A 27,996-nucleotide genomic window follows, 5' to 3' on the forward strand; every position below is an offset into this window, starting at 1 on the left:
ATTTAAGGACAAAACCCTGTGATTTCACCTCGGCCAACCTCCCAGCTTCGTTTTACTATCTACCCTGTTGAACTTACGGAGAGGAACTTGAAAGCTTGTACGCTACTTTGTTCCAAGTTGGTTGGCCTGATTAAGGTATTGTGCTACTATGGATTATAGAATCTTTCTTGTGGGCCGATATAGCGTCCCTAAACTTTTGTGTTCACAGGGTTGCTTAGAAAATGCACGTGAAGTGCTTCAAATATTCTAACATGCAGTTAGGGAAAGGAGAATGTTAGCCGCTTTGAGACTCCTTAAAGGGAGTGAAAGGCAGGATATCAAATCCAAACTCTTCTTCTTCTAGTAATATAATTATTACTAATTATTAGTAGTAATACTGTAATTATTACCTTATTATATTATATATGCACATAATATGCTGATGCCGATTATAAAAAAAAGTAGTTGTTAGTAATACCTGTATTTCGTACACAACTATGGCTTAATTGAAGAAAGGCTTTACATGTAGCTATCTAACAAAGCAAGGGGGGGGGCATTTAAAAAGAACCTCACGTGCCTTTGTGTCTGCGGAAAGCGTCGCACAAAATACCGGAAGTCCTGGCTTTGACTGAAGGGAGAAGGAAATGACAGCTTCTCCTCTCCGCTCCTTACGCGCTTCCCTCACCCGTATCCCTTTCTGTGAGTAAAGCTGCTCGCAATTTACGGCCAAAGACTACGTTTCCCATCAGCCCCTGGGGAATGAGGGGGGAAAGGGGAAGAGGCTGGCGCGTACTCCTCTCCCCACCAATCAGGAAGCGGCTGGCTGTGCGCGCGCGGCCGGGCCAGCTGGGGTCGCTGCGGAGCAGCCCGGGAGACGTTCAGTTCAAAGCGCCTGAGAGGAGGGGCGCTTCCTGTTTAGCCAGAGGCAGGAGCGGCTATGGCGGCGGCGAAAGGAGCAGGAGCGGCGCCCCCGCTCGCGGCAGCGGGCCCGGATCCCGGAGCGCCGGGGCGGACGGGAGCCTGCAGAAGGCCGGCCAACATCCTGGCCCAGCTCCGGCAGGCGCAGCTCAGTGGCCGGGGCCTGTCGCGGGGGCCGCAGGTACCGCGGGGCTGAGGCGGGCTTTGTGGGAAGGCCGAGGCTGAGGCGACGCCGACACGCCACCTCCCTCAGAAGAGGCTCCGCTCGGCTCTCGGGAGACGGGGCGCTGGCGGCGGGAGGGACGAGGCGGGGAGCGAGGCCGCGGCCGAGCCACGTCCCATTCTAGCCTTGCCTTTTGCACCTCGCCGTGGGGTGGGAAGTGGGGGGCGGTTTTCGCCCCTGTCCCTCCCTCGCGTGTGATGCCGCCCCTTTGTCTCTCCCCACCCTCATACCCGCATCCAGGAGGCGGCCCTTCTTGGCACCCGTTGAGGCGAGCTCGGGCAATTTTATCCCATCTCCCTCACCCTCGGAAATATGGGAGTCTGCCGCTCGTCTTTCTGGGCTCCCTGGGAACCCTGGAGTTGCTGCTGCGAGGCCTGCTTGGCTTCCTGGTCTTCAACTCTCAACGGCTTTTCCGTTAATAAGGCCATTGGTGAAGTCCGGTACCTTTCCCCCAGTAGCATGCAGTCTTCGATGGAAAGGCGTCGTCTTGCCTTGCTCGCCAAAGTGTTTTGCGCGCGCACGGGCGTCTTGCACAGCCCCATGGCAAGGTATGACTCCCAAGCAGTGGCGTAGCGTGGGTTGTCAGCACCCGGGGCAAGGCAAGTAATTTGCACCCCCTAACCCGTGGACTTGCGCCCCCTAACCCGTGGATTAGCGCCCCCTAACCCCAACCCCCAGATGTTGCGGCCGGCCCCCCCTGCACCCCCCACGCTACGCCACTGCTCCCAAGCAGGAGTCAGTTGGCAGAATGTAAGAGCACCATCGCTGAGTCAACGTGTGGCAATTTTGCTGTGTTCCGAGAGGCAATCTTAAAAGTGTGATCTTTATGTAGCAGACACAGTCTGGCAGTTGAATTTATCACCTACTTTACTCCATAACAGCTGCCACATTTAGGAGCATTAGGAAATAATAGTGTCCAAGGACACATATCAAATACGTTTTCTTTATTTAGTAGAACTTAAGCATTGCAGGGGGAAAACGACATATGATGTTAATACCATAAAAACCTGAAGTACCAACATTGCAAATCTACAACGTTGATTATCGATACTGAGATGTGAAACCCTAATTAAATCATAATTCCCTGAATAAGTAAGACTAAAATTGGGCATCAGGCAAAGGTGATATTGGCCTCTGAAATGGAAGAATGGGAGATGCTCAAAGAAATGGATATTTATACCCATTTTTTTCCTTTGAGGGAGATAATTTTTTCTAATCTTTTTCATTTATTTGAAGACTACAGTCCACAAAATACCCAACTTCAATAAAGGTCTATATTTTTGCTTTTATAAGTATGTTTGTTGTTGATGATGATGATGTTCTCCCTCTCTTCTTTTTTCCCTGTATCCCTTTATTTCTTTTAACTGAAATCACCTAAATAAAACATAAGTATTAAATTTAAAAATGAAAGGATTCAATAAATCATGTCCTCAAAATACATTCATTTCAGCTTTGGCAGTGGTTTTGATCAAACATAATTTACTGTCATCAAAGCATAATAATTTTAGTAGCATCTAAAACAACTACATCAAATACAAACAATTGCTATTTTAAAAAAGTATCTGGATAAGAATTACATGCACATTATTAAAACCTAAATTTTACAGGGATGTGTTTGACTCATATTGGAGCGTACTAAAATTATCAATGTTAAAAATAGCATTTGCTGTGAACACAGCTTGCTTAACCAATACATAAAGGTGGATTAATTAAGTCAGGCCAATCAAGGGTTTTTTTATATAATGGGAGACGTAATAGTATTGGTTCAAGATAAGGAATGGGAAATAGTGATCTACCATTCTGGTATGCAAGCCTGTCCTGTCTCTGAAAGGTGTTACAAAAATAGAAAGATGCCTTATATTCCCATTTCTGTAAGTTTAGTTGGATTGCATTGGTATAAGGAAAATCAGCCATATGGACTATTGCAGTGTCCTGGAACCAGCCAAAATGAAAATATTTGACACAAATATATGTGAAGTTTTTTGAAGAAATATTCCTTTGTATGTGATACCTCACAATACACAATATAATTTAATGTTGCAATCCAGCACTGAGCTGGGTACACCGAAGCCTGCTGTTTTCAGTGATTTAAATGAGTTTTAACACTGTTGGATTATGATCAAAATGCACAATGTAAATGTTAAAAATTATATTCCTTCTTTTGAGGCAAGTTTCTAGCTGCCTAGAGTGATTCTTTTCTAACTTGAAAATAGAATTTACTTACCAGGATAACCTAACTTGCTCGGTTCTTTTTTTGTCCTTCAGTGAAATATGTTGTGCCTATCCTACTTACCTAAGTCATTTCCTTTAGTCATTTCCCCTAAATACTAGAAGAGTTCTGGTTTGAATGACTAGTGGAAAAGGTGACATTGATCTTGTAAACTCCTAGTTGGGTTTCTTTGATAAGTTTTGAACCTTTGAATCTGTGCTGTTTTGCTTGTATATATTTCATGCTTGATCAGCATTCCTTTCTCTTTTGGCACAATAAACTAAATTATATGGAAATTTACATCCAGAATTTTTGAAAACTCTTCTCTGAAAATGGTGGAGCCAGAAGCTTTGTTAAGTGTGAATGCTGAATTTAAAATACTGTTTTGTTCTGCTCACAGGGACTTCTTAAAATAGAAGTCCCTGTGAGTTGGGGGGCAGGGAAGCTGCAATGGCCCAAAGTTACCTATCTCTGCTACAACACTTTAGCATGGAGTTGCTAGTCAAAACCTTTTGTGTAGGTTCTTGTCACTGCTTTGTTGCAAGATTGGGAATGAAAAGAGAATTTGAAGCATTGATTCTTTTCCACGGTAATGGAATCTGCATTTCAATAGCATTTTCATGGGGAGGGGAGAATTCATCACTGTCATGCACATTGCATTTTCTGCATGGGCATCATCACTACTGCACATTACAATCACACACATCTTTTCTGGTGCAAGTGTTCACAGTACAGAAACTGGTTTTCCAGCTCAGGTATGCATAACAAAAGATACTTGTAAATCTACTTTGTTTGTTTTTCTTATAGTGAAAGTTATATCTGTGAAGAAAAATCATAATGTGAGGAGTCCTTCTATCTTAAAAGAGCTGTGGTGTTAATCCTATCTATAACCTGACAAAACTGATGGCACACATAAGCTGCTCATTTGGCCAACATCTAAATGATGTCTGTCTGTTTGCACAATGGGATTTCTAGTTTCTCTTCTCTCTCCCTAAAATCTGCTGAATGGTCCCTGAATTCCCCCAGAGCAGATTTGGGGGTTGTGTTTTGGGGGTCCATGGGGAGGAAATGAAGGGAAAGCCCCACTGTGTAAGCAGGAACCTACTTCCGCTAAATTAGATCTCACATCTTGACAAGCAACCCTACTTAGAAAATTTATTTTAACCCTTCAGTGGTTATTGAAAATCTAGAGTATTTTTTGTGTGATAAGGCTTCCTAATTTTGATAAAATAAGGTAAGGAAGATGAGGATAACACACTTGTGGAGAACTAGAGTAAGTTATATTTTGGATATTGAAAGTGCAGGATAATTTACAAAATATTAGTTTATGAGTCTAAAGATAATACAGAATGAAACGACAGTATCCCATCAGTGCAAGGATTGATCCTTGCACGGCTGGACTTTCCTGATACACACTCTCCAAATCTGCTCTGTAAGGTTGAGGAAACCCTCTAGAATTGGTTTAGGGGGAATGCAGGGGGAAAGGAGGGGGGACATTCTGTTGCACAAGCAGAAATTATTGCACAGATAGAATGTTCATATAGCACTATGTTGGATACAACCCTTTATTTACAGTACTATCAACATCTGTGAATTTATAATTTCTCTGTGAAAATGACAATTTTTTAGAAAACCCATTCTTTTCATTTTTATAAAGAAGATAATAATCTACGAAAGAGAAATATAGGTGGAAGATATAGCAGGGAAAGCAATCTAATTTTCTTTTTGTATTAGTATTTTTTATTAGCAACAAACTAGTCAGCAGTTCACATTGTTAACATACCTCACCATTATCACTACTCTGGCTGATAACTTTGCTTATTTCCTTTGCAATACTCGTATGTGAGAGCTGTGGGTATTATTAATATCGTATAGTTATAACAGCAGGGAATCTCTTGATCTACAGATTTGATCTAGGTGGCCTTAAAAAAGATCACATTCAGAGCCTAGCTGTCACTTTTCAATACTATGGAAAATATTGCTGGTGGATTATTATTTTTTTAAAAAAATGTTTTGGAAATTCAGCATTAGACATTGGCCTACTAGAGAATGGTAAGAATTTTTAGGACTGTTCTTGAATGGGAAAAGCTTTAAGCAAAAGAAATGATGGGGTGGCTTGGTTTTCACCACTGTTTACATTAGCTGACAATGTTAACTAGCTGACAAATGAGGAAAAGCTTAACTCACAATGATATCTGAAAACAATATTTCCCATTTTCCTTAGGGTAACCTTCAAAGGGAGCCTGGGAGATTATAAATCTGTCCTCCACCCCACCTCCAGCTGTAGTGGCAATGTTTGCTTCAGTTTACCAAGGTCAAACATTTTTAATGCTGATTTCAAAAATCATGTTTTAGCAGCTGTACATTGGCTTGACATGTTCATCAAGCTATCCACCACAAACTCAAGTCCTCATTCCTATTCAGTTACCACCACCACCACCACCAATTCAGACTCCTTATATGAAATTTAGAGAGAAAAGTGCCCCAGTTTGCATCAGTTTACTTGACTACATAGTGTTAAATTTTCCATTTTACTGCTCATTCACCCAGTTTAGATAGATCCTTTCAAAGCTCTTCCTCATTTTTGTTTTAACTATCCAGATCATTTTGGTACCATCAACTCTAATTTATGAACAAGTTAAAAAGCACAGGTCCCAATATCAGTCGTTGGGGAATTTGCAGAAATCTGCTTTGGCAAGTGTTAGGACAATTGGAACACACACCTATAAGTTTTTCTTATAAGTAAGATGCAGTGAACATATGTGGATTTAATACATTTTTAAAAGTACAATTTTCAGTGAGTAAACCATACTAGTCCTGTTATGAGTATCAGAGTATTTGACTAAACATCACTGGCCCCATTCTTCAAAATGTTACAGTCTGCTTGGCACTAAAGATCTGTTGTAATTAAGGTCACACAGTGTTGCCTGTATCAGAATACAGAACCCTCTTTGTATCCAGATTTTCACGTGAATGACAACTGAATTTCCAAATCTCACTTACAATGAAAGAACTTATATTCTTGTGGAAGCATTGTTAACACCATTACCTGATATTTAGAATGCTTGCTGGAGAGATGGGGACAGTGTTTAATTTCTAAAGAAACATCCAGGGACTCAGACTTATACCATGAGTTTTATGAGCCCTTCTCAACAGAGTGTGGGAAGGGTGAGGAAACTTGTTTAGTGGAAAGGAAAGGACATACTGTGTGAGCTCAGGGACACTTTTAATGTATTCTAGTGGGTCAGTAGAATTAACTGTTGGCTTCCAAGTTTGAAGGCAATTTGTTGTCTCTTCTATATCAAGAAAAAGAAGTTTCTGCATGATTGGGGGTGCCTGAACAGACCTAGTGTAATAGTGAATATCAGATACAGTGAGCTCACAATTTGGGTATAGTGACCAGTTTCCAAGACACAAGGTAGCATGATGTATGCTCTGGGGCAGTATAAAATATATTATATCTGAGAAATGTGTCAGTCTCATCTTTATCTTGTCTTGTAGCTCACAGAAGCGTTGTTAAAGGAAAGAGATAAACAAGCAAAGTGGAATGGAATTCCCTTGCTCTTACAGAAGCTGTATGAGAACAGTCATCCCAACAGTGATTTATCCCAGTGCCAAGGCATCTTAAAGGTAATGTTTCTTACTGGCAGACTGATGCATGGAGCAGAATCCATTCTCAGTTTCCTCTGATATTTTAAGTCAATTCATAAGTTATGTGTTAGTCACAGATTCTCTCAGTGGCCCCTCAAATGCATGTGCTCAGCTGTTTCCATCCTATGCATAATTATATGGACTGCTATCAGAGCCCTCATTTGTTGTCTTCCTCTACTCCCAGCTAAACCTCCTCAAAGCTTTAAGCTTTCTTCGTACAGAAGATTCTCCAACCCTTTGGTTATTTTTTCCAGAAGAGTAAAAAGGAATTGAGTATTGGTTCAAGTTCTGCTCATATAAAGTGAATTTCAACAAATGTGTTTCGCATATTTACTTAGAAATCATTTCTTTCCCCAATCTTGCATGTTTGGCATTTCAGACTACATTGATAGAATAATTATGTTTGTTCTGTTTTCTGATATCACATTTAGCTGCTGATGCAATGAATTAATCTGTATTTGTATATTTTTTGATGAAATCAGCTATCTGGTGCTGCAAATTGATGTTTTGAAAATCTCATAAGTACCCTCAGTAACCTTCTGCAACTACTTTGAATATTATGCTTTGATATGAAGTATCTCTCAGTACTTACAACTTTAACTTTTGTTCCCTGCCAGGAGATTTCTCCCCTCCTTTCAATGGAAGCTATGGCATTTGTCACAGAAGAGAGAAAGTCTGCTCAAGAATCCACTTTTCCAAATACATACACATTTGACTTATTTGGAGGAGTTGATGTAAGTGGTTTCTACTTTTTTAAAAAAAATGCTGTAGCATATTGTCAAATACAGTAACTAACACATTGAGTGAGGCATTGGTAGTAGGAATAATTAAATACTAATACTCTTCTTCAAGACAACAGTACAGCCACAGGAAGGTTTGGTTACCCAAGAAAGCCAAATTTAAAATGTAAGGAAGGGATTCTTCATTACAATAGGAATATTGTGTTTTTGGAGACTAAAGTAACTTGGCCTTTTGGTTTAGAAAATGAAGGCTTAAGAGAAAACACAATTTCACTCTACAAGTTGAATAAACAGTCACAGGGTGCAACTTTAACCAAGGTTAAAGTTATGTGATCTTGGTGTGTTTCTTCCATTCTTTTGGATTATGGGGGTGTAAAGCAGCATGGATTTGCATCACTTTATTGGATGCTAGGAAGGAATCTCCCTCAATCAGATTGAGTATCACAAGGAACGGGAATGTTTTCTCTCTAGCAGGAATGACTAACTAGCAGTCCATGGGGTACTTGTAGCATCAAGAGAGGTAAGGATGGAGGGCACCAATACAAAAAATCAGAAGAAACTTCTAGAGTGCAGAATCTTGGCCCTCTGGGTTTTTTCAGACTACAACTCCATAGTGTTAGAAACTGAGATATGAAAGCTAAATGGCACATTAAAGCTAGGTGATGGGTGCAACAATGGAATGTCTAGGTGTGTTTTTTTATAACAAGAATTCCGAAGCTGAAAATGAATGAACTGTAGCTAAAATATTGTGTTCATTTTTTACATGGTCTTCTAGTCCTTCACCCGCTCCCCCCATATATTCTTAAGAGGGTCTCTTCTCCAGTCTTCAGAGAGTAGCTGGAAGTGGGGAGGCAGAAAAATGTCTCCCTTTCCTTCTACTCTGCAGTTTTAATCTGAAATCTTAGGTGCAGTACTGCACCCAGAGCTCAGAAATTGCTCACTCTAGTGAAATTCCCTATGACAAAATGTGCCTAGAACAGTGGGAGTTTTGAACACTGCAACTCCAACAATCCTTGATCATGCTTGTAATCTGGAGGGCCACAGGTTCTGCACCCCTGCTGTAAGTGGCACTAGAAGTGTGTGACTTATTTCACCCAGTATATTTTGAAGTAAGACTCTTCATCAGAGGCACTGCGTATTTTTTGTGTTGCAAGGTAAATGCATTCTATATTAGGCGTCTCATAACCTGACTGGCCAACTGTCCTTCAGCATTTCAAAACGTTTATGGGGCACCCATAATTTCAGTGCTAAGAAAGTTGAGGGTTGTCATGGCTCAGAAGTGATATTCAATCTTCTTGAGAGTCATAGGATCCTGACGTATATAATTAATACTTAGCCTCTTGAATCCAGTATATTAAGTACAAAGTGTCTAGTTTCCTTTTGCATATTTCATAACCAAATCTTTAATCTTAATAAAGCTTCCATTTAGTGGGAGGCTGGCTCTGGCAATGGAACCCCTTGTCAATACATGAGTGGCCGTAATGAATGGGTCTGTGATAGAGCTAACTAAAAGTTGTCTATAAATTAAACACAAGGTCATAGTTAAAAGCTTGGAGAGCAACATGTCTGTATCTTAAAGATAAATTTAGAAAAGCACATTCTTTTATTACTACAGAATCTTAATAGCTAGCTTGAACTAATATTGAAACTAAGCTATTTCACACTAAAATATGGAGCTGCCTACTACATCAAAATCTTTTAAATCCTCTTCAATAGGAAGTTAAAAAAAACCCGTTTGTCTGTATAAGCTACAATTTTACAACTAATATGCGCAAAGACTGAGTAGTGATGCCGGTTGATATAATGTCTCGATCAGATAAGCTACAGGCAGCGCAGATTTTGCTTTTAAGTAGCCTATAGCTTTTAAAAGTTGCAATGTATTCAACTTCTATGCAGCCTTCACAAGGAGAGGCCACAGGCGTATATTATAGAGTCCTGTCCTCCTTAGTGATAGAGGGGTGGTTCGTGGTCCAGTCCTGTATGTTGTGCAATACAATTGCATCCTGTGCCACTACTGAAAGAATAGACTGGATGCCAGCCCTGATTCTTGCTCTGGGATAGCACCAGCTATTGGTGCTACTGTGTCAACTGATAGGGAGGACAGGGTGGCTTCCATAAGGTGCAGGAATGTGCAACGGCCATTTTCAAGGGCAGGAGGTGCCCCATAGTCCTATAGATAGCTTTGCTACAATTGTCTGGAATGTTCTCTGGGTGACATTGTTTCCTTTTACAATAGTTGCTTCTGTCTTTTTTAACCCCTTATCAGTCTTATCCCAAGTCTTTCTTTGAAATGGAAAAGAAGGGTAATATAAAAGGGTGTGTGGGGTGAATAAAAGTATCCATTCTTTTTAATTCACTTGACTTATATTTATGTAAGTGTGTTACTGTATTGAGTTTTCCCAGTGTGTATATTCAGTAAATATTAGTAAGTATATGTGTATCTTTAAAATATTAATACATGGCAGGGGGAAAGCTTGCCCTGCAAATGTAAAGATCAGTAGACTATCCATGTCCTCTGCAAATGGCATTGCCTCAGAAGTGGAGAAATGTTGTGGGAACTTTGCACCAACTTTGCAACATGCACGAACATACTTCTCATTCACATTAAAACTATAGTTTCTTTTAAAATGTCATTGCATTGCTCTTGAAATATGACTATTGTTTTGAAGAGAAGCATAGTAAAGTAGAACACTGGATGTTTTGTGCAGTACAATAGAGCGGAATTGTCGTTTTTTAAAGTAGTTTGCTTTAAATTTCAATATAGCCCAAAAATTAGGTGCTTTTTTTATTAAAATGCATCTATATAAAGTTATTATGTATCTAATTTTCACAGCTTCTAGTAGAAATACTTATGAGACCAACTCTTATTACACAAAAGAAGAAGCAGAAAAGTAAGTCAATAATATACTTCCTTCACCAAACCTTGTTTTGTTTCCTTCTCTTCTCGTATCCTGATAAAATAATTGGTCACTAAACCAAGTACTGGTAGCAATACTTGTTTGCTAACATTGTGTGTGTGTTTTAATGATGTATGAAAATGAAGTTTTACCACACAGTTTCTTAACTTTTATGGTTGCAGAGGTGATAAATGCTGGTAAACCATGTTTGTTTATGGGATTAAATACTGCACAATAAACAAAGTATATAGGCAGTGAACATAGCACATCCATAAAACATCATTAGACTACTTAATAACATCTGGATAGTGATGCACAATAACCAGTGTGTTAGAGGACCCGCTCCCCAAACCCTGGAGGCAAGCCCAAGTCTTGTTGGGTAGCAGTAGCCAAATGACCAGAATTAAACACCAACCACTGTCATCACTCCTGTGAGTCCACCAGTTTTGGCTAGGAAAATCACAGAGCTTTACAGAACGTCACCTAAGATTTGAGGAACAAAATACTAAGAACCAGATTTTCTGTTCCAACAATACATAAGCCTCCAGGAGGTTATTCAGTAGCAGTTTGTCTGAGCAGCCAAGTCCATGGATTTAGTTCTAGAAATCTTACTCAGAAGAACGCACAGGAAATAGGTGAAGTAGATTTCTTAAAAATTAAATTAAAAATAGCTTTTTTAAAAAAATAGACTCCAGTATCCCAGTGAAAGTATAAAAACAAAAAACCATTGTTAAGACTACAGTTGTGAATTACAAGACAGAATACAAAGCAACAAAAGCTAGCTTTCTTAAGCTAATATAAACAATATCAGCAAATGGACCAGCGCTGCTTACTTATAATAATAGGTACAGAGTTTCACAATCCAGACAAGCTAAATGCCCTTTCATTTAGAAGCAAGGCTAGAATCACATGGCATATATATAGGCTCATAAGGTAATAAAAGGAAGTCAAAGTCTCAGTTTCTTGTTTCATATGGTGTTCAGAACAGGAATATCACATGATATCTGCAGTATTTCTGTCAGCCATATAAACTTGATGTGAACGGATTGCCTACCTGCTCTAATAATAGTTGTCGTTCCTCTGTGTGTTCAACTTCGATCAGATCTCATTTTTATTAGATTTTAGCAGCTGAGATACTTCCTGGATTTTTTCATTTGGGCTGTTAAATAGTGTGGTGACATATGTCTTTGTTTGTGGTTGATTGTTCAGGAAGCATTAATCAGTTTTTTCTATTGCAGTAAGCGATGACCTCATCAAGGATTGTTTAAGCATATTGTACAACACTTGCATATGTGTAAGTTATATTTTCTGTTCTGTCAATAATTTTTGTTTTGTGATACAGCTAGGTTTAGGGGATTCTTGGTCTGACAGAGAAAAACATTCAAAGCATTAAATTAATGTTGCATGCTGTAATATTCTTGATGCTAAAATTTCTATTGCATTTCACAAATTGCAGTGCAGCAAACCTGTTGCTGCTTGCATTTTGTCTAAACATCTTTTAAGTAAGGACTCATTGCTGTTTATTTTGCTGAAGTGTTTTAAGCCTTAATGCAGTGGCTTACTGTGGGAATCTTGGTCAGCATTCCCTGTTTAAGACTCTTTTCAGTTATGTATGCTTTTTAAATTTTGTTCTGGAACTGTATGAGTCATTTTATGTTAGTGGTAGTATTTGGACTGGGTTTTTTTTAAAAAAAAATAGAAACTTTTTATCAATGTAAAATTAGTGTTGAAAACTAGAGTTGAGTTCATGACATTAAATGTTGCATGAAAACAAACCAATAATTCCTTTCATTCACATTACATTTGTATGCATTGGCAAGACTATTGGATACTTTACTTAGCTGGTATGCACTTTTATACTCACGTCATTTGAGCAGCCTAGCTTTCCCTGTTGAGAATTTATTGCTCTTCTACTTAAAGGCAAAGAAAGCTGGAAAGGTTCAGAATCCTATGTGGAAGGAAGGCACTTTTCTCCATTCCTTTTTTAATTTCCACTTTGCCGCCTCCTGGGAGAGCTCTGTTTTTCTATATTATTTTAAAATTATATGTTATGTTTGTCTCAGCAGTGTTAGCTTTTGCTCATGTGTATATGTGGTTTCTCATTATTGTAGACTGAAGGAGTCACTAAACGATTGGCAGAAAGAAATGATTTTGTATTGTTCTTGTTTACATTGATGACAAATAAAAAGACATTCCTGCAAACAGCCACCCTTATAGAAGACATCCTGGGAGTAAAAAAGGTTTGTTGATAATGTAGCCTATACCATCATGTTCTCATTTAATCTTGAAAACTCTTTAACAGCTTGTAAGTAGAAGTCCCTTCTCAGTTCAGTAACTGGGAAAAAAAATATTGTATCCTAAATGGAAAAAGCCATATTACTTGCTCCTAGCCTGTCTTTCCTTTGTAATGTTTAAGAGTATCTTGGCAGCACCTCTCCTAACTGTAAAATGAAATTTTGGGAAGGCATCATGTAATAGCAAGGCTGGGTACTTTTTATTGAGCCTGCTGAAGTGAGTCCCCATTATACATCTCTGCATGCACTGCTTTGATTACCCCATTCACGCCTTAGCTTTCTGGTCTCAAATAAAGTAATGTTGTGGGTAGCACTATGCCCACTTCTGGATACTGGAATTTACAAAGAAAATGGTGAAGCAAGTGTGTCCAGAGAATAGTGACTAGGGTGGTGTACAGGGTCTGGAGGGACAGTTGGAAAATGGGTAGGTTTGGTGTGGATAAGAAAAGGTTAAGGGGAGACATGTCTGCTGCCTTCAAATACCTGAAGGGCTATTGCATGCATTGTTTTTTGTTGTTTGAGAGCTAAGAGCTGTTGGACAGTGGAATGGACTGCCTTGGGTGGTGGTGGGCTTGCCTTCATTGGAAATATTTAAGCAGAAGCTGGGCAACCAGTTGTTGGGGATGCTGTATTTAAGTTCTGCATTGCAGATCCTTCTTTGATTAGGAAGTTGGATTAGGTGATCTCCAAGGTCTCTTCTGATTCTGAAATTCTGTGATTCAATTTTTTTATCATGAGCTTGGAAATGCATTTATTTAGCACTTAAGTTTTATCAGCAGATTTAATTAGATCTCCCTTTTCCCAGTTAAAATAATAGCCGAGGCTTTCAAGAGAGAAAGAGGGGAGTTTTTAAAGATGAGACATTATTTCCTGACCCCCATTATGTTTGCTATTTAAACTGTATTTGGGTTTGCACAGAGACAAATATAGCATAAAGGTAAATGCTATTATTTATTTGTAGTACACAAGCTAAAAACTTTGGATGTAATGTTTCATGAAACTTGTACACTTTCAGGAATCTGAGGAGTTTACTTATGTTCTCTAACTTGTGAGATTAGTTGTCAGTTGCTATCAATACTTTTCAGCATTGTGCCATTTTAAAAAATTGCTTAGCAAAGAGTAATTTACCAGTTATAATTTTAAAATATGTTCCCAAAGGTATAATTCATTCAAATTAAAATGAGATACAAGAAATAGAAGGAAAACCAAGAAGCAGGGGACTGCAGCCAGTCTCATTTTATACCCTGCACTCTCATAAATGGTGCACAGATGTCCTTGAGACTCTGCAAAATGTTTAAGCTAGAAGCATATTGCAAAACTGTTCTTTTCAATATTCAGTATTATTATTTTAGCTGCTAGTGCTAAAAGAATTAAATTCTTTTAATTTTCTAGAAGTCCAGAAAGTGGGGAGGTAGCTTCATACCCCCATCTAATTAAAGAAAAATAATAAATTATTCCTGCAATTAATAATTTCCAGCCAATCGGCATGGAACAATATGCAGTTTTGTGGTGAAGTACAGTATAATTTGTGGACTGTTTATTAATGTTAATAATATATCAGAAGTAAGTGTTGATAACTGCTAAGAGGGTCTAGACGCCTTTGCTGCTGTGCAGCATGATCTCTCAAGGTTGTTGTATGGCCCAACTAATACATTACTTAGATAGAATAGGAGCCCCTGGAAAACTGTTCTCCTATGATAGGCTTCCATGTTGCCTAGGTAAAGTATTCTGTTCCCGCCCCAACTTGTCAAGGTTGATAGCAACAGCCCCACATGATCAGAACTTCTGTACTTTGCTGGGGTGACTCCTTTGTACAGACGTATACAAATCATTAGATCCATTTTAAGTACTTGCTATACAGAATCTAATGAGCCACATAGCAAGTAATATAAAAAGTAAAACGGTTACAGTAAGCCCACAACTTGCATGCAATTAACTTGTGCCCATTCAGTTTTACATGCTTGGCAGAAAAATACTTTTTTTCAATAGAAAGGGGGTGGGTGTCTGGGAAATCCCAGCTGCCATTGAGCTCAATGTGTTTTGACTAGATGTGATTTTGGCTGTAGGCATGATCCCTGTAACATAGCGCCACATAAATTGCAGACTTACTGTAGTTATGTTAATGTTCTTCAGAGTGGTAAATTAAAAGATTCCTATCTCTATATAATGCCCTATCTAGGAGTTTGCTAAAAAGTGTTAAGTGAGGTGAGGACAGAGGTGCACACCAGCTCCTTTTCAGACCTTCAGCTGAGTGCATCTTAGGTTCCTGACTTCAAATGCACTTTGAATTGAATATTAATGCAGTTAGACTCCTCCTTGTAAATGGGAACCCTGGTTTCCCTATCAGTATTCTAAGCACATTCAGCTGAATATGTTCAGGATTCCCCTTTGTCATAGGGACAAAATGAAGTGCAGGTTAGCATGTTTAGGGACATTGAGATCAGTGCTGCCTTTCTCCACTTCTAGCTAGTGGTTTCAGATGGAGATCAGAATAGGCTTTTAATCTGCAAGAATCTTGGAAATAATATCTTTGCTAAAAAAAAATTAAAAATCATCTATGGGTCACTAACAGTCAGCATATCGCTTGTCATGTTTTAGGAAATGATTCAGTTGGAGGATATTCCAAACCTCTCCAGTCTAGTCTCTAGCTTTGACCAACAGCAGCTTGCAAACTTCTGCAGGATCCTTGCAGTTACAATTTCAGAACTGGACACAGGCAGTGATGACAAACATACACTTCTTGCAAAAAATGCTCAGCAGAAAAAGAACATGGGTCCTTCTCGGGCGGAAATTAATCAAGGTAAAGCATCCTGTTTCTGAAATTAATATGTACTCAGATTGATATGTACTCAGTTAAAGTATTTTAAGATGGAAGTAAACTTGATTTCGTTTGGATTTCTAATAATAGTTGTTCCATCAATTTAACATTTGTTAATCCTATTTGCTTCTTGTCATAGCTGCACTCCTCAATATACCAGGCTTCATTGAACGGCTGTGTAAACTAGCAACCAGAAAAGTTTCAGAAACAACAGGAACTTCAAGTTTCCTTCAAGAATTGGAGGAGTGGTACACCTGGCTAGATAATGCACTTGTACTTGATGCACTAATGCGTGTGGCAGGTGAAGAGACAGAGCAAAGCAGCACAGGTACCTGCTTTTAAATTTACTGGAACAGCCATTTAATAATCTGGTAGCTTTATCACCTGTAGATCTGCGTGTGGCCTTGTCTTGCACTGTACTCTTGCTTTGACATTTTCGTACTGGAATGGAAGCATGTGTGCAGCAGTCCCTAAAGACCGAAAAGACTTGTGCAAATACCTCAGGATGGTATATTCAGTTTCTGCTACATTGGAGAAACTTAACATCTTCTCATTTCCTACATTTTTGTTGCATTGATAACTATTATATAACTACCTCGTTGCCCTTTTTTTGTCTTTTAGAATCTTCAGATGAGAGTGGATTTGCCTCTACTTCACCAAGGAATCAACTTCCACAGACCATGAAGATTATGCATGAGATTATGTATAAACTGGAAGTTTTGTATGTCCTCTGTGTGCTTTTAATGGGCAGGCAAAGGAATCAGGTGAGATTCTGCATCAGAAGTGTATAGTGAATTGCAAGCAGTGGCTCTGAAAATTCAAATGGGGGTCCAGCTATTTAAAATCCTACAATCTTTTCAAACTCTAGACCACTAATAATCTTATCTTGTAGGAAATGGATGCTTGTTGATTCATGTATCTTGCACAGTGATCAGCTATAAGGTTTTTGGTTGGTGATCTAGTAAGACTTTAATTTGTATGTGCCTTTATGTACTTTTCTATTTGGCAAGTACTTTGCATTAAGATAGGCAGCAGTTAAGGCACCCTGCTTTATGCAAATACTTTGAAATGAGGCTTTTGGCTAAGGAAGTCCATGCCATGTTTTATGCCAGTCTATTTTGGGATCAACAAACTCACACTAAAAAGTTTCACTTTAAATTTTGAAATTTGGTGCATTATTGAAAACAAGTAGATTAAAATGAAGGGTGCAGCCACTGCAGAAGCACTCTTGAAACAACATTTTCTTCATTCCTATTCATTCCTGTGGGGTGTGCAGAATAGAAATCTCTAATGGATATTGCTGGATATTGAAATATATATTTTTCAGAGTTAATTTTGTGTGTGTGTGTGTGTGTGTGTGTGTAGATTATGATTTTTATATTTATATATATAATGGGCTATATTTTGTGGGGAGGTGGGGGAGCTTTAAAGAATAAACTGGAAGATCTTAAAAATATACCTGTAGTGAATATACCTGATTATTCTTCTTGCCTAGGTTCACAAGATGATTGCAGAATTCAGATTGATCCCTGGCCTTAATAATTTGTTTGATAAATTGATCTGGCGGAAGCATTCAGCATCAGCCCTTGTTCTGCATGGGCATAATCAAAACTGTGACTGTAGCCCGGTGAGTATTAGGTTTAAGCTGCTGCATAGAGTATGTTCTTTTGGAATGGCCCTTAAGAGCTCGTATGTAATAGCTGTTAATAATGTTGATAGCTAGCCTCTTCAGTTGTTTTTCATACTAGTATTTTTTTCTGATTGCAATGGTAACAGCATCACTCTCTAAAATGGCTTAAATATTTTTTAAAGCCTGGAAGTTGTGAGTTGATGTTTCTACCAGTCTGCTAGGAAGGATATTATGTAATGTTTCTTATAAAATAAATTCTCAACTTCTTTCTTCTGTAGGATATTACATTGAAGATTCAGTTTTTGAGGCTACTTCAGAGTTTTAGTGATCACCATGAGTGAGTATAGAATATGTTTGCCATAAACTTTGTGGTGGCACTTCATGTATTGCTGAATTGATGGAACATCATATTTGAAGTAACTCGGATAATTTAGAACCTCCTTAAAAGTAACATACAAAGAATATGTAATAGTTTTGATCATGTTTTGCTGTTACACTTCCAAGAAGTGAGTGAAAAGATATTGGGAGGTATTTGTAAAGCACATTTTGGGAGAGACTATTCAGTGGCTGCCATGCAAGGGACCAAAAAATGGAATACAGCTGTTTAGACTAGTTTTGTCAGAGGACACTTCCACAGGCACTATGTGCATGAATTTTGAGATCCTAAACAGATTGCCCCAAATCTAAACTTATATTTAGGGCATTCTTTATCAAAAAGTTTAGGGGAAAAGGAACTGGAATTGTGAAACTTGGCCTTCTGCTATTTTAAAGGTAAAGGTAAAGGTACCCCTGCCCGTATGGGCCAGTCTTGACAGACTCTGGGGTTGTGCGCCCATCTCACTCAAGAGGCCGAGGGCCAGCGCTGTCCGGAGACACTTCCGGGTCACGTGGCCAGCGTGACATCGCTGCTCTGGCGAGCCAGAGCCGCACACGGAAACGCCGTTTACCTTCCCGCCAGTAAGCGGTCCCTATTTATCTACTTGCACCCGGGGTGCTTTCGAACTGCTAGGTTGGCAGGCGCTGGGACCGAGCAGCGGGAGCGCACCCCGCCGCGGGGATTCGAACTGCTGACCTTTTGATCGGCAAGCCCTAGGCGCTGAGGCTTTTACCCACAGCGCCACCCGCGTCTGCTATTTTAGGAGTTCCTTTTTCACAATTTCCTTTAATATGACAGTATTCAGCTAAATAATTACGCAAGCAGAATGATTCCTGCTTGCGCAACAGAAGTTTGCCCCCCCACACATACACACCATCCCCAAATCTGTTCTAAAGTGTTGGGGGGAAACCCCAGAACAGGGGGAGATTGGGGAAGGGGAGACATTATGTTGCACAAGCGGAAGTCATTCTGCTTGTGCAAGGAACTACCTAATGCTACTTTGAATGCAACCTGTAATTTATTCTGTGGGTTCATTCTATGGATTCTCAGGGCTCAAACCCAAATTGTGAGATTATTTGTCCAATATAGAGTTAAGTTTTTGTAAAACTGAATAGAACCTTGATACCACAGAAGAACCAGCATAGTTGTGTGCATTTTTGCAAAGGGAATATAGATGATGCATTAAAGAATCAATGTTTGTAATCACTCCTTCTGTCCTGATTTTTATAATAGGAACAAGTATCTGCTTCTAAACAGCCAAGAGCTTAATGAACTGAGTGCAATATCCCTCAAAGCCAACATCCCTGAAGTAGAGGCAGTTGTCAACACAGACAGGTAGAGAGAAGTGCATGTATGTTTGTATCATTTGTTCTTTCTGAAAGTATGGCAAGTATCCTATTTTACCAGGCCTGTCTCTTGAACCCTTGCAATAAGTTGGGTTATCTCTAACTTTGTTAGTATGTTGAACTAGCAAAAACGTGAATCACTCACACAATGCAATGGCATCTTTCTGAAGTGTATATTGGACATCTGGGTGGGGCCACATATGCCCTTTAGGGATTGCTTGCAGTCCTTTACAATCTGCTTCTACCCCTAAAGCCAACTCTGTCCCTTTTGAGGCAGAACTTAGGTCTGTTTATTCAGACCTGTGAACACTTAGCAGCCAATGTTGGCTGGAGAGTGAATGCATAAGCGATGGATTTTGAGAGTGGAGGTTGCAAATCATAGGTAATTTTGATAACTGATGGCAACATTCATGGGAAGCAGGAAAAGGATCACATAGGACTTCATAAGGAATTTAATTAGCATATTTAAAGTATGCATACACTTATACAAATGAACATATTTATTTATATAATGCCCTTTATACCTATATTTCTGCTTAAATATTTATTACATACAAATTCCAAATTGGGTCACGCTGACTTCCTAGTGAATTGCTGCACATTCTGTTTATGAATGTAGCTTGTGCAATGCTTTATGTTACCCCGTTTGAGGTATGGGACATTCTTGCCATCTAAGAGGGAACAAGTTTCACAGCTTCACCCTTTTCATAAAAATAACAGAATGAGTTTGTGGGCAATAGCAGCATACATTATTTTTTAAAAAAACAAAACAAGTAGTAGCAAGATGTGGTCCTTACTGCCCCCTTTCCAAGTTATTTGGCCTGGAAAATAACGTTGCTGTAGATGTCAGTTTGAAGGACAAAGGTGCAAGCAAATGGACTTCAACCCTCAGATTCCTAACATTTGAGGATTCATGGGACTGATTATCGTTCATTTGCCTAGCAGAGAGTTCAGTTGATATGGAATGATAAACCGGGTAAGGTGGCCTCTGTGTTTTAGCCACAGGCCAACACCATTCTGCTTTTGCTTGTTTTCATAACTTCCCTATAATTACACATTGTGTAATCTTGTACATCTAGAGACATGTGGAACATATAAGTATTTCCATATTGGCTACCAAAAAACCCTGGGTGTAAAACTTTTTTAAAAAAATTGAACTAACATCTGTTGGGTTAGAATATGCAAGTTCTGAGTTTGTACAGTTCTGAATGCTGTGTAATGGAAAAGTAACAACCCGTTCTTGTGCATGTAAGCTCAGAAATATCCTACATTCAGTGAGGCTTAGATTTAGACTAGTCAGGTTTTATTTTATTCATAAAATATATACACCACTTGATTACAAAAACAAAACAAAACCTCAAAGCGGTTTGCAAAAAGCTAAAACAATAAAATTTGTAGTATCTGTTTGTGTGAGAGAGCACAAGGTTTTTACAAATGCAGGTTTTCTTCTTGGGCACTTAAGATTCAATCCCATTGAAAAGGTTTTTAGAATTACAATAGAAAATTCATTCACCAGCAGGGGGTGTTAGACTGTAATGTTCCATGGAGTCACAGTATGTTCAAAATACACCATCCATTTTGAAATGGTTGTAGCATTGCAAAAGCTTGGCATAGTTTACTCAGGTATTGCTGTACAGAACTGCTAGATATTTTCTTAATAAATTCCCCTTCAACCCATTGGTTTACTCATTGTAATTTCTCCCCATGTTTTAGGAATTTAGTCTGTGATGGGAAAAGAGGCTTGCTGACCAGACTTCTTCAGGTAATGAAGAAAGAGCCAGCGGAATCATCATTCAGGTGGGCTCTGTTATTACTACATTAAGCATCGTGTTCTGTTGTAGGAAAACTTGATCTTCAGAGTCCAGAGAGAAAGTGGATCCTTGCCAACTATTAAAAAACTTCAGTTTTGATTAGTTTTGTCCTTTAATTGAAAAAAATTGAGGCCAGCAGTGCTCAGGGATAGGAAACCTTCTCTCAACATGGTTTCTACCCTGCCCATGACCTTAAAGTTGCCTAGTCTCCAAAGATGTCTTAGTTGTTTAAGCTTTGAATCCTAACTAGTGATACACATAAGGAAGATCCACATATATAGCCAGTTTTGCTTTGCTTTCCTTTAACTGTTCTCACTATCAAAAGAGCATGTCACATAAAACTTTCCACTTTTTATTTACAATTAACCAGATGTTTCTTTCTTAATATAAGGTGTTAATTTTATTTTATGCACCAGGTTTTGGCAAGCCAGGGCAGTTGAAAGTTTCTTACGAGGCGCTACTTCTTATGCAGATCAGATGTTCCTGCTAAAGAGAGGGCTCCTAGAGGTATTCTAAATGTTTACTAAATACATATGTTTGTGAAGCGTGCTTCTAAACCCTTAAACCCTTGATTTCTTAGAGAACATGGAGTCTTTACTAAGAGTTAATCAACTTGTTAGACATTGTCATAATCTAGGGTTCAGTCTAAGCTTCTGAAGTTTGTCACTTTACTGTGCTCTGTGTCTCTGAAACACCACAGTTATAAATTATCAGGCTTAATCCCCTAGCAAGTCAAAACACCTTCCTGTAACAAGTATAGGAAGTCAAAGCCATTTTATTTCTGCCTGCAGAAAGCAAAATGTGAAGCTTATTGTCTTTATGGTAATATTTTTCTCCTTGCCAGCATATTCTCTACTGCATTGTAGACAGCGAATGCAAGTCACGAGATGTGCTTCAGAGTTACTTTGATCTTCTGGGAGAACTGATGAAATTCAACATAGATGCTTTCAAGAGGTTTAATAAATACATCAATACGGATGAAAAGGTAAACCTAAACCCCCAGAGTCCCAAATGAATCCTCAGCCTTATAATATATTGGATGCTGGCAAAGCCTAATCACTCTACTTTTTTAGTTTCAGATATTTTTGAATCAGATCAACAGCTCACTGGTTGATTCCAACATGCTGGTTCGTTGTATTACTTTGTCTCTAGATCGATTTGAGAGCCAGTCAGATATTAAAGGTAACTTTGTGGTCTGTTCTGAGACCAAGAAATTGTTTTTAAAATATGGGCAACTGTGTCTATAACCATCAGGGATGTGGTGGCTTCTGAAAATCCTTTTGGAATTATTGGGTGCAATGATTGGTTCCTGGTCCATGGCGAGCAGGTACATACAGGGTCTGGCTTTTTCCCCATGCCGATTAGCAGTGGCATATTTGCTGCACAGCCAGCAACTTCAGAAAGATTTTCAGCAGCCACTAAGGCTTAGATGAATTGATGATAACAAACAGGTAAAACTCCTAGTATCTGTTCACAATAGATAAGCACCCATTGTTGCTACTGCTTCTGTTTTTGTCTGAGTTTCTTTGAAGTTAAAAAAGTGGTAATTTTAATCGGCACTTCATGTGGTTGCTTTTCTCAATTAACGAACAGTGGATAGAAACAAATATTGGCAAAGCTGTTAGTCCTTTCAAAAATGATTCTTGGCTCAGCTCTTTCAACCTAACAAATGGCTTGTCTCCTACAGTGGCAGAAGTCCTGTCTGAGTGCCGCCTGTTATCCTACATGTCACAGATGTCCATGAGGATGTCCTTCCTTTTCCGGCTTATTAATATTATTCATGTGCAGACGCTCACACAGGTAAAAAGCTGGCACTGATCTCCCATGGAGCATGTGTAAATAGATTTTGTATCCAATGTGATGTTTTCCTTTAAGTTCCTAACCTGTTGGACTCTAGTGTTCCATAAATGGACTCTGGGAATATCTGTTAGTTTGAGCCTTTTATATTTTTTTATCCTTATTTTCTTTACTATAGGAAAATGTAAGTTGTCTGAACACAAGTCTGGTTATCTTAATGCTGGCCCGAAGGAAGGACAAACTTCCCTTCTATCTTCAGACACTGCAAGAGATGGAATACACCAAGAAATACCCTGGATTTATCCTGAATAATTTTCACAGTCTTCTGCGTTTCTGGCAACAGCATTACCTCAATAAGGACAAGGACAGCACCTGCTTAGAAAATGTATGTCTGTTCCAGTTGCTTTGGAATATGCTCTTTATATTTTGTAATTGTGGCCCAGAGGGGAAAGAGTAAAAGAGATAGTCGATGTAATGACAGTGCTAAGGAAGGCAGTGTAATACAACAGCAACATGAGTGTCAGGGTGCATTTTAAGAATATGCGAGAATTGAACACTCTGAGGTGGCTGTGTTGGGCTCTCAACAAAACTAAAGCATTTTTTGGTTATTGTAAGTGTCGCAGTTTCTTGGTAAGCCAGAACAGACTGTGCGCTGCCACAGAAACATTCTGCTTCCTCAGATGCAGGCTACATCTGCATTGAAAAAGTGAGAACTCATGTTTTGTGTAGGTGGATCTAAACTGGACTGAATTTCTTAGCTATAGTAAAACAGTGCTTTCTATGTACCTATGCATTTGGTCCATGTTAATTTGAAGCAATAGCCCAGCATTGTCTGGTACTTTATATAGTAACTAACACACACACACATACACGCACACACACACCATGGTTAGCATGGAAATGCTTATGCTGTGTTCTTGGCCAGTTGTGGCATAACATTTTTCCACTGGAAGGCAGTTTTTATAACTTTTTATAGTAAAATACATATGGAAAACATTATAATTTTGGTCTCCCTGGAGACATCTGGCCGATTACTGGATGGGGGATGTCCTGGTTCAGGCCAGAAAGATTGTTGTGCTACTGGGCTAAATTTAAAGTTTCACTTGTTGGCATATAAAGCCCTAAACAGCTAGGAACCAGGCTGTCTGAAAGATTGCCTTTGCTGCCTGTCCACTGCAGTTATCTGTGGTGCCATGTGTGCTGGAGGTTTGTTTCATGGTAACTCAGAAGTCCTTCAGCACAGGGGCACCTGTCTTGTGGAATACAACATCTGTCAAATTAGGCAGGCTCCAATAATTGGTTATATGCTAAAAAAAACTACTTCAGTGGGTTTTCCCAGATTTGATTCACGGGCAGTATCAGATTTTTTTGTGGGGGGCATTATATTTATTATACATTGCTGTGATATTTGTTCATATTCAGCAGCTTATTTGGAAAATTTATGAAATTTATAAAAAATTATAAAATGGTCATACTGATTGCAGAATTTCTGCATTCTAAGAAAATTTGCTTTCCTTTCAAAAGAACATGCTCCTGAAAGAAGACTGGGCTAAGTTGCTCTGAATTCAATTTGAATTCCTAGTTTCCCTGTGTTTGATAATGGGTGGGGCCAACATGAAGTTTCTGTTCTTGGTAGCAAGTTAGTTGCTAGATACAGCTGCATTTTAGTGGTACTTGCTGTTGTGCTGTAGCATAAACTTTTTTTTCTACCTTCTTTACAGAGTTCATGTATTAGTTTTTCCTACTGGAAAGAGACTGTATCTATACTGCTTAGCCCAGACCGGACATCACCTTGTGCCATAGTTAGCTACATTGACGAGGCATACATGGACATGGACATGGACAGAGATTTTGCCGAGGAGTAATTCTTCAGGCTCTGGCTTCCAATGGACTGTGCTTCAGAGGGAATCTTGCAGACAATGGATTTTCAGGGATATGCTGTGTGCACAAACTTGGAACTATGGAATGTTACCATGTTAAAGTTTTCTCTCTCCATCCCCTGCTCTCAGCACTGTTTTGAAGAGCAAGACATCACCAACTTCCTAGTCAACATATTCAGGGAATGCTTGTGTTCTGTCCGAAATTGTCTGCAAAAAGCCCAGTCTTTCTGCTCACTGTGGCTAGAATCCTTTGAGTTTGATAGATGGGATCTTTCAGATGTGCAGTTGTTAGCTGTGGCTTTTTATCCTGGCTACCAGAATTAGATGTTAAAAGTGCAGGCAATTTTTTGGGCCATCCAAACAAGCCGATTTTTATGGGCACGCCAGATGCACACCAGCCACATTTAAGCCACTTTTAAAAGTTTCTATTTTTATTGCTTTTTCCTTTGCATTGGGATATAGAACTGATTGTGTGTGTATTTTGTTTTTAAATTCTTGGAGATAATAGCTCTCTTCACTTCTTTGCAAACTACTTTGGGATTGTCTCCTACAAAACTTGTGTCCAAACCCCTTATTTTATCTTGTTGTGGTATTGCATCCAGAAGTATCTCTCTCCGTTCTGTGGAAATCTCTTGTCTTCAGCTGATTTTACAGTGTGGTCTAGAACAGGCATACATTGTGGTGATGGGGTTAGTCTTGGGAGCCTAGTTTTGACTAGGCACTAATGAATTGAAATTAACTGATTTTCCCCACTCTAAATATTGCAGCCTGGCCATTTTGTCAATAAATAACAAACTCAAGTTGAAAATTTATTCTGCAGTCCTGCTTTGGCTGACCATAAAATCCGCTCTTGAACATTTGCTATTTGGAAACCTAACACTCTAGGCTAAAATAGCAAAATTAAATCCTTTTATTCCAATTGTGTATATATATTTATTTATTGTTCCTGAAGTGTAATAGTTACTGGAATTGGCTGATCTTCTCCTAATGATATATGTATTAAATGCTGCCCAGTGATTTTGGTTTGGGGACAAATTGCTCAACAATATCTGAGTTTGCTCTTGTAACTGCTGGCATTTAAACAAGTCACTTGGAATATAAGCTAATATTTGAAGTCAGAAACTTTCTGAACATTCTTTTCATTACTGTGCTAAAGCACTTTAAGAAGCTTTAGCAGCCCTTTATCTCCCTCAGTTTAAAATTACTTTAATTGTCCCTTAATGTGTAAATGTATACTTCTGGGACATACTCATATAGCACAATATACCCCTGAAAAGTCTTGTGTTAGAATGCTATGGCTATGTGGTATTTTCCTCTATGAAGGAAAACCTTAAATATCAGAACCAGTCTTGGTTCAGAAAGGTAAGTTCCAGACATGGAACTTAACAGTAGCTGGGAAAGCGGAGTGCTTGACTATTCTCATCATCTTTACCCTGCACTTTTTGCTGCACCTTATTTTCAGATAACGCCATGGAAAGAACAGCTGGACTGCAGCAGGTTTGTTTACAGATACTATTTTAATATATATTTGCCTCATAAAAAAACAAAGGCACTTGCTTCCAGAATAAAAAGTATAGTACTGTTCTATCTCACAGTACTAGTTGCTCTTTGGTTTAAATCAGGCGTCCTCAAACTCAGCCCTCCAGAATTTTTTGGCCTACAACTCCCATGATCCCTGGCTAGCAGGACCCAGTGGTCAGGGATGATGGGAATTGTAGTCTCAAAACATCTGGAGGGCCAAGGCTGAGGAAGCCTAGTTTAAATAATCTAATTGGTTGGGCATCTATTGAAGGAACAGCACAGCACTTTAAGACTGACCCAATCTGTGTTCTCCTTCGTGGTATGTTAGAAATTAAAATGGAAATATGGGAGCAAATTATGTATCTGCTGTGCAGGAGCAACCAGCCCACATCCTTTTTGATTTTTATTTATTTATTTTTTTAAGGATATGTTAAAATTTTCATCCCAAGGCACTATTAAACTGGCTTTACCTGACTCCACATGCCTTTGACAGTTATCAAATGAGTCCAAGTGTTGAAGTAACTTTTTATAGCAGACATTTGCTTCTTGGTTTTAACCTGTTCCTTCTTGGGCTCATCCTTTTTCCCCTTCCCCAAATTCTAGGTTATATTTATGCGCTGATTCTATAAATGTAGTAACCCTACACTTCAAATTAAACGCTATGTATTAAAAGGCTCAAATGAGACTGGATGCCTTCTGAGTCGTTTTAATTATTGCATCCAGTCTGCAAAGAACTTACTAATTTTCATCCAGTATAAATGACATATTTCCTTGTAATTGAATGGTCAGGCTGCTTTGTTTCTTTTATGCATTTGACTCAGGTGAGACTGATCCTTAGCTACTCCTGGGAGTGGCTTGGTATCGCCCACCATGTTCCTCTATTTGTTTCCAGTTTATTGGTCTAGGCCCAGGGGTAAGGAACTTGCAGCCTCTCAGATGTTGCTGCACTACAGCTTCAATCAGCCTTGGCCACAGTGGTTAGACCTGATGGGAGTTGGAGTCCACCAACAATTAGAAGGCCACCTGTGTTCCCTATCCCTGTTACAAGGTGATTGCAAGGAGTTGAGCTGGGGTTTTTGACTCAGGCTGCACCATTTGCCTTTTAGTTCTTACAGGGAGCTTGTATGCCTGAGAGATCTCCCGCCACAGCTTTTCTCATAGAATCTTCTTTGCAAATGTTTAGAGATTGCAATGGTAGGCTTGGATTTAAATGCAAACTGCTTCAAGGAGTGATACCGATGAGTGACACTTAAATGTGGCTGAAAAACAAAAAAGGTCACTGTTGGCTGTGTTGGCTTTGGTTTGGATTTTTAATCACTAAAGGAATGGAACTGCTGTGTGGCAAGAGGGTGGGCCAACAAATGTTCCTGGAAATTTAAAGTATCTCAAGTGGATTAATGTTCATGCTGCCCAGATTAATGCTGATTTACTAACAGCACATAAATGTATTAAATGGAAACTATTAAAATAATTTTATTTTAAAAAAATACGCTAGTGAAGGTCTTTACTTTTTCTGCAACAATTCTCATAGTCATGGAGCTCTTCCTATAAATAGCATGGATTGGGTATAAGCAACTGGACTTCACAGTTGTAATGCTCAGGTGGAGGTATGTCTGCTGTAGAACGTAGCACGGTATCTTTGCAGCCCTGGGTCAACTGTATTATTACTGTTGCATAACTATCATTAGATGCCGTATGTCTAAGAATTAAAAACATTGGCTTCACAATGAAGGCTGCTCTTTGTCAGGTAGAACAATACATTTCCCCTTTGTGTGGGTACTTGAGTTATTTTTCCAAAAGACCTTAGAGTGTCCAAAAAACTTTGATCTATACATACTCCATGATTGAAGTTTTCACATCTGACCATGTTTCCTTACCTGCTGTACTTGAAAAAACACCTCTATCA

At 39.0% G+C, this 27,996-nt stretch overlaps 1 protein-coding gene across 1 annotated transcript; it reads left to right on the plus strand.

Annotated features, from left to right (window-relative positions):
• Positions 1-901: 901 nt before the first annotated feature.
• On the plus strand, positions 902-27,577 carry TRPC4AP (transient receptor potential cation channel subfamily C member 4 associated protein). Its single transcript, XM_079979150.1, has 19 exons — positions 902-1,078; positions 6,831-6,959; positions 7,598-7,714; positions 10,554-10,611; positions 11,856-11,911; positions 12,729-12,857; positions 15,510-15,711; positions 15,869-16,057; positions 16,351-16,493; positions 17,225-17,356; positions 17,638-17,696; positions 18,969-19,070; positions 20,795-20,878; positions 21,309-21,399; positions 21,737-21,877; positions 21,966-22,074; positions 22,580-22,692; positions 22,868-23,074; positions 24,411-27,577. The coding sequence occupies exons 1-19, from the start codon at positions 917-919 to the stop codon at positions 24,552-24,554; spliced, it is 2,367 nt and encodes a 788-aa protein (XP_079835276.1). The 5' UTR covers positions 902-916; the 3' UTR covers positions 24,555-27,577.
• The last annotated feature ends 419 nt before the right edge of the window (positions 27,578-27,996 follow it).

The sequence above is a fragment of the Podarcis cretensis genome (assembly GCF_951804945.1).
Source record: "Podarcis cretensis genome assembly, chromosome: 6".
NCBI lineage: Eukaryota > Metazoa > Chordata > Lepidosauria > Squamata > Lacertidae > Podarcis > Podarcis cretensis.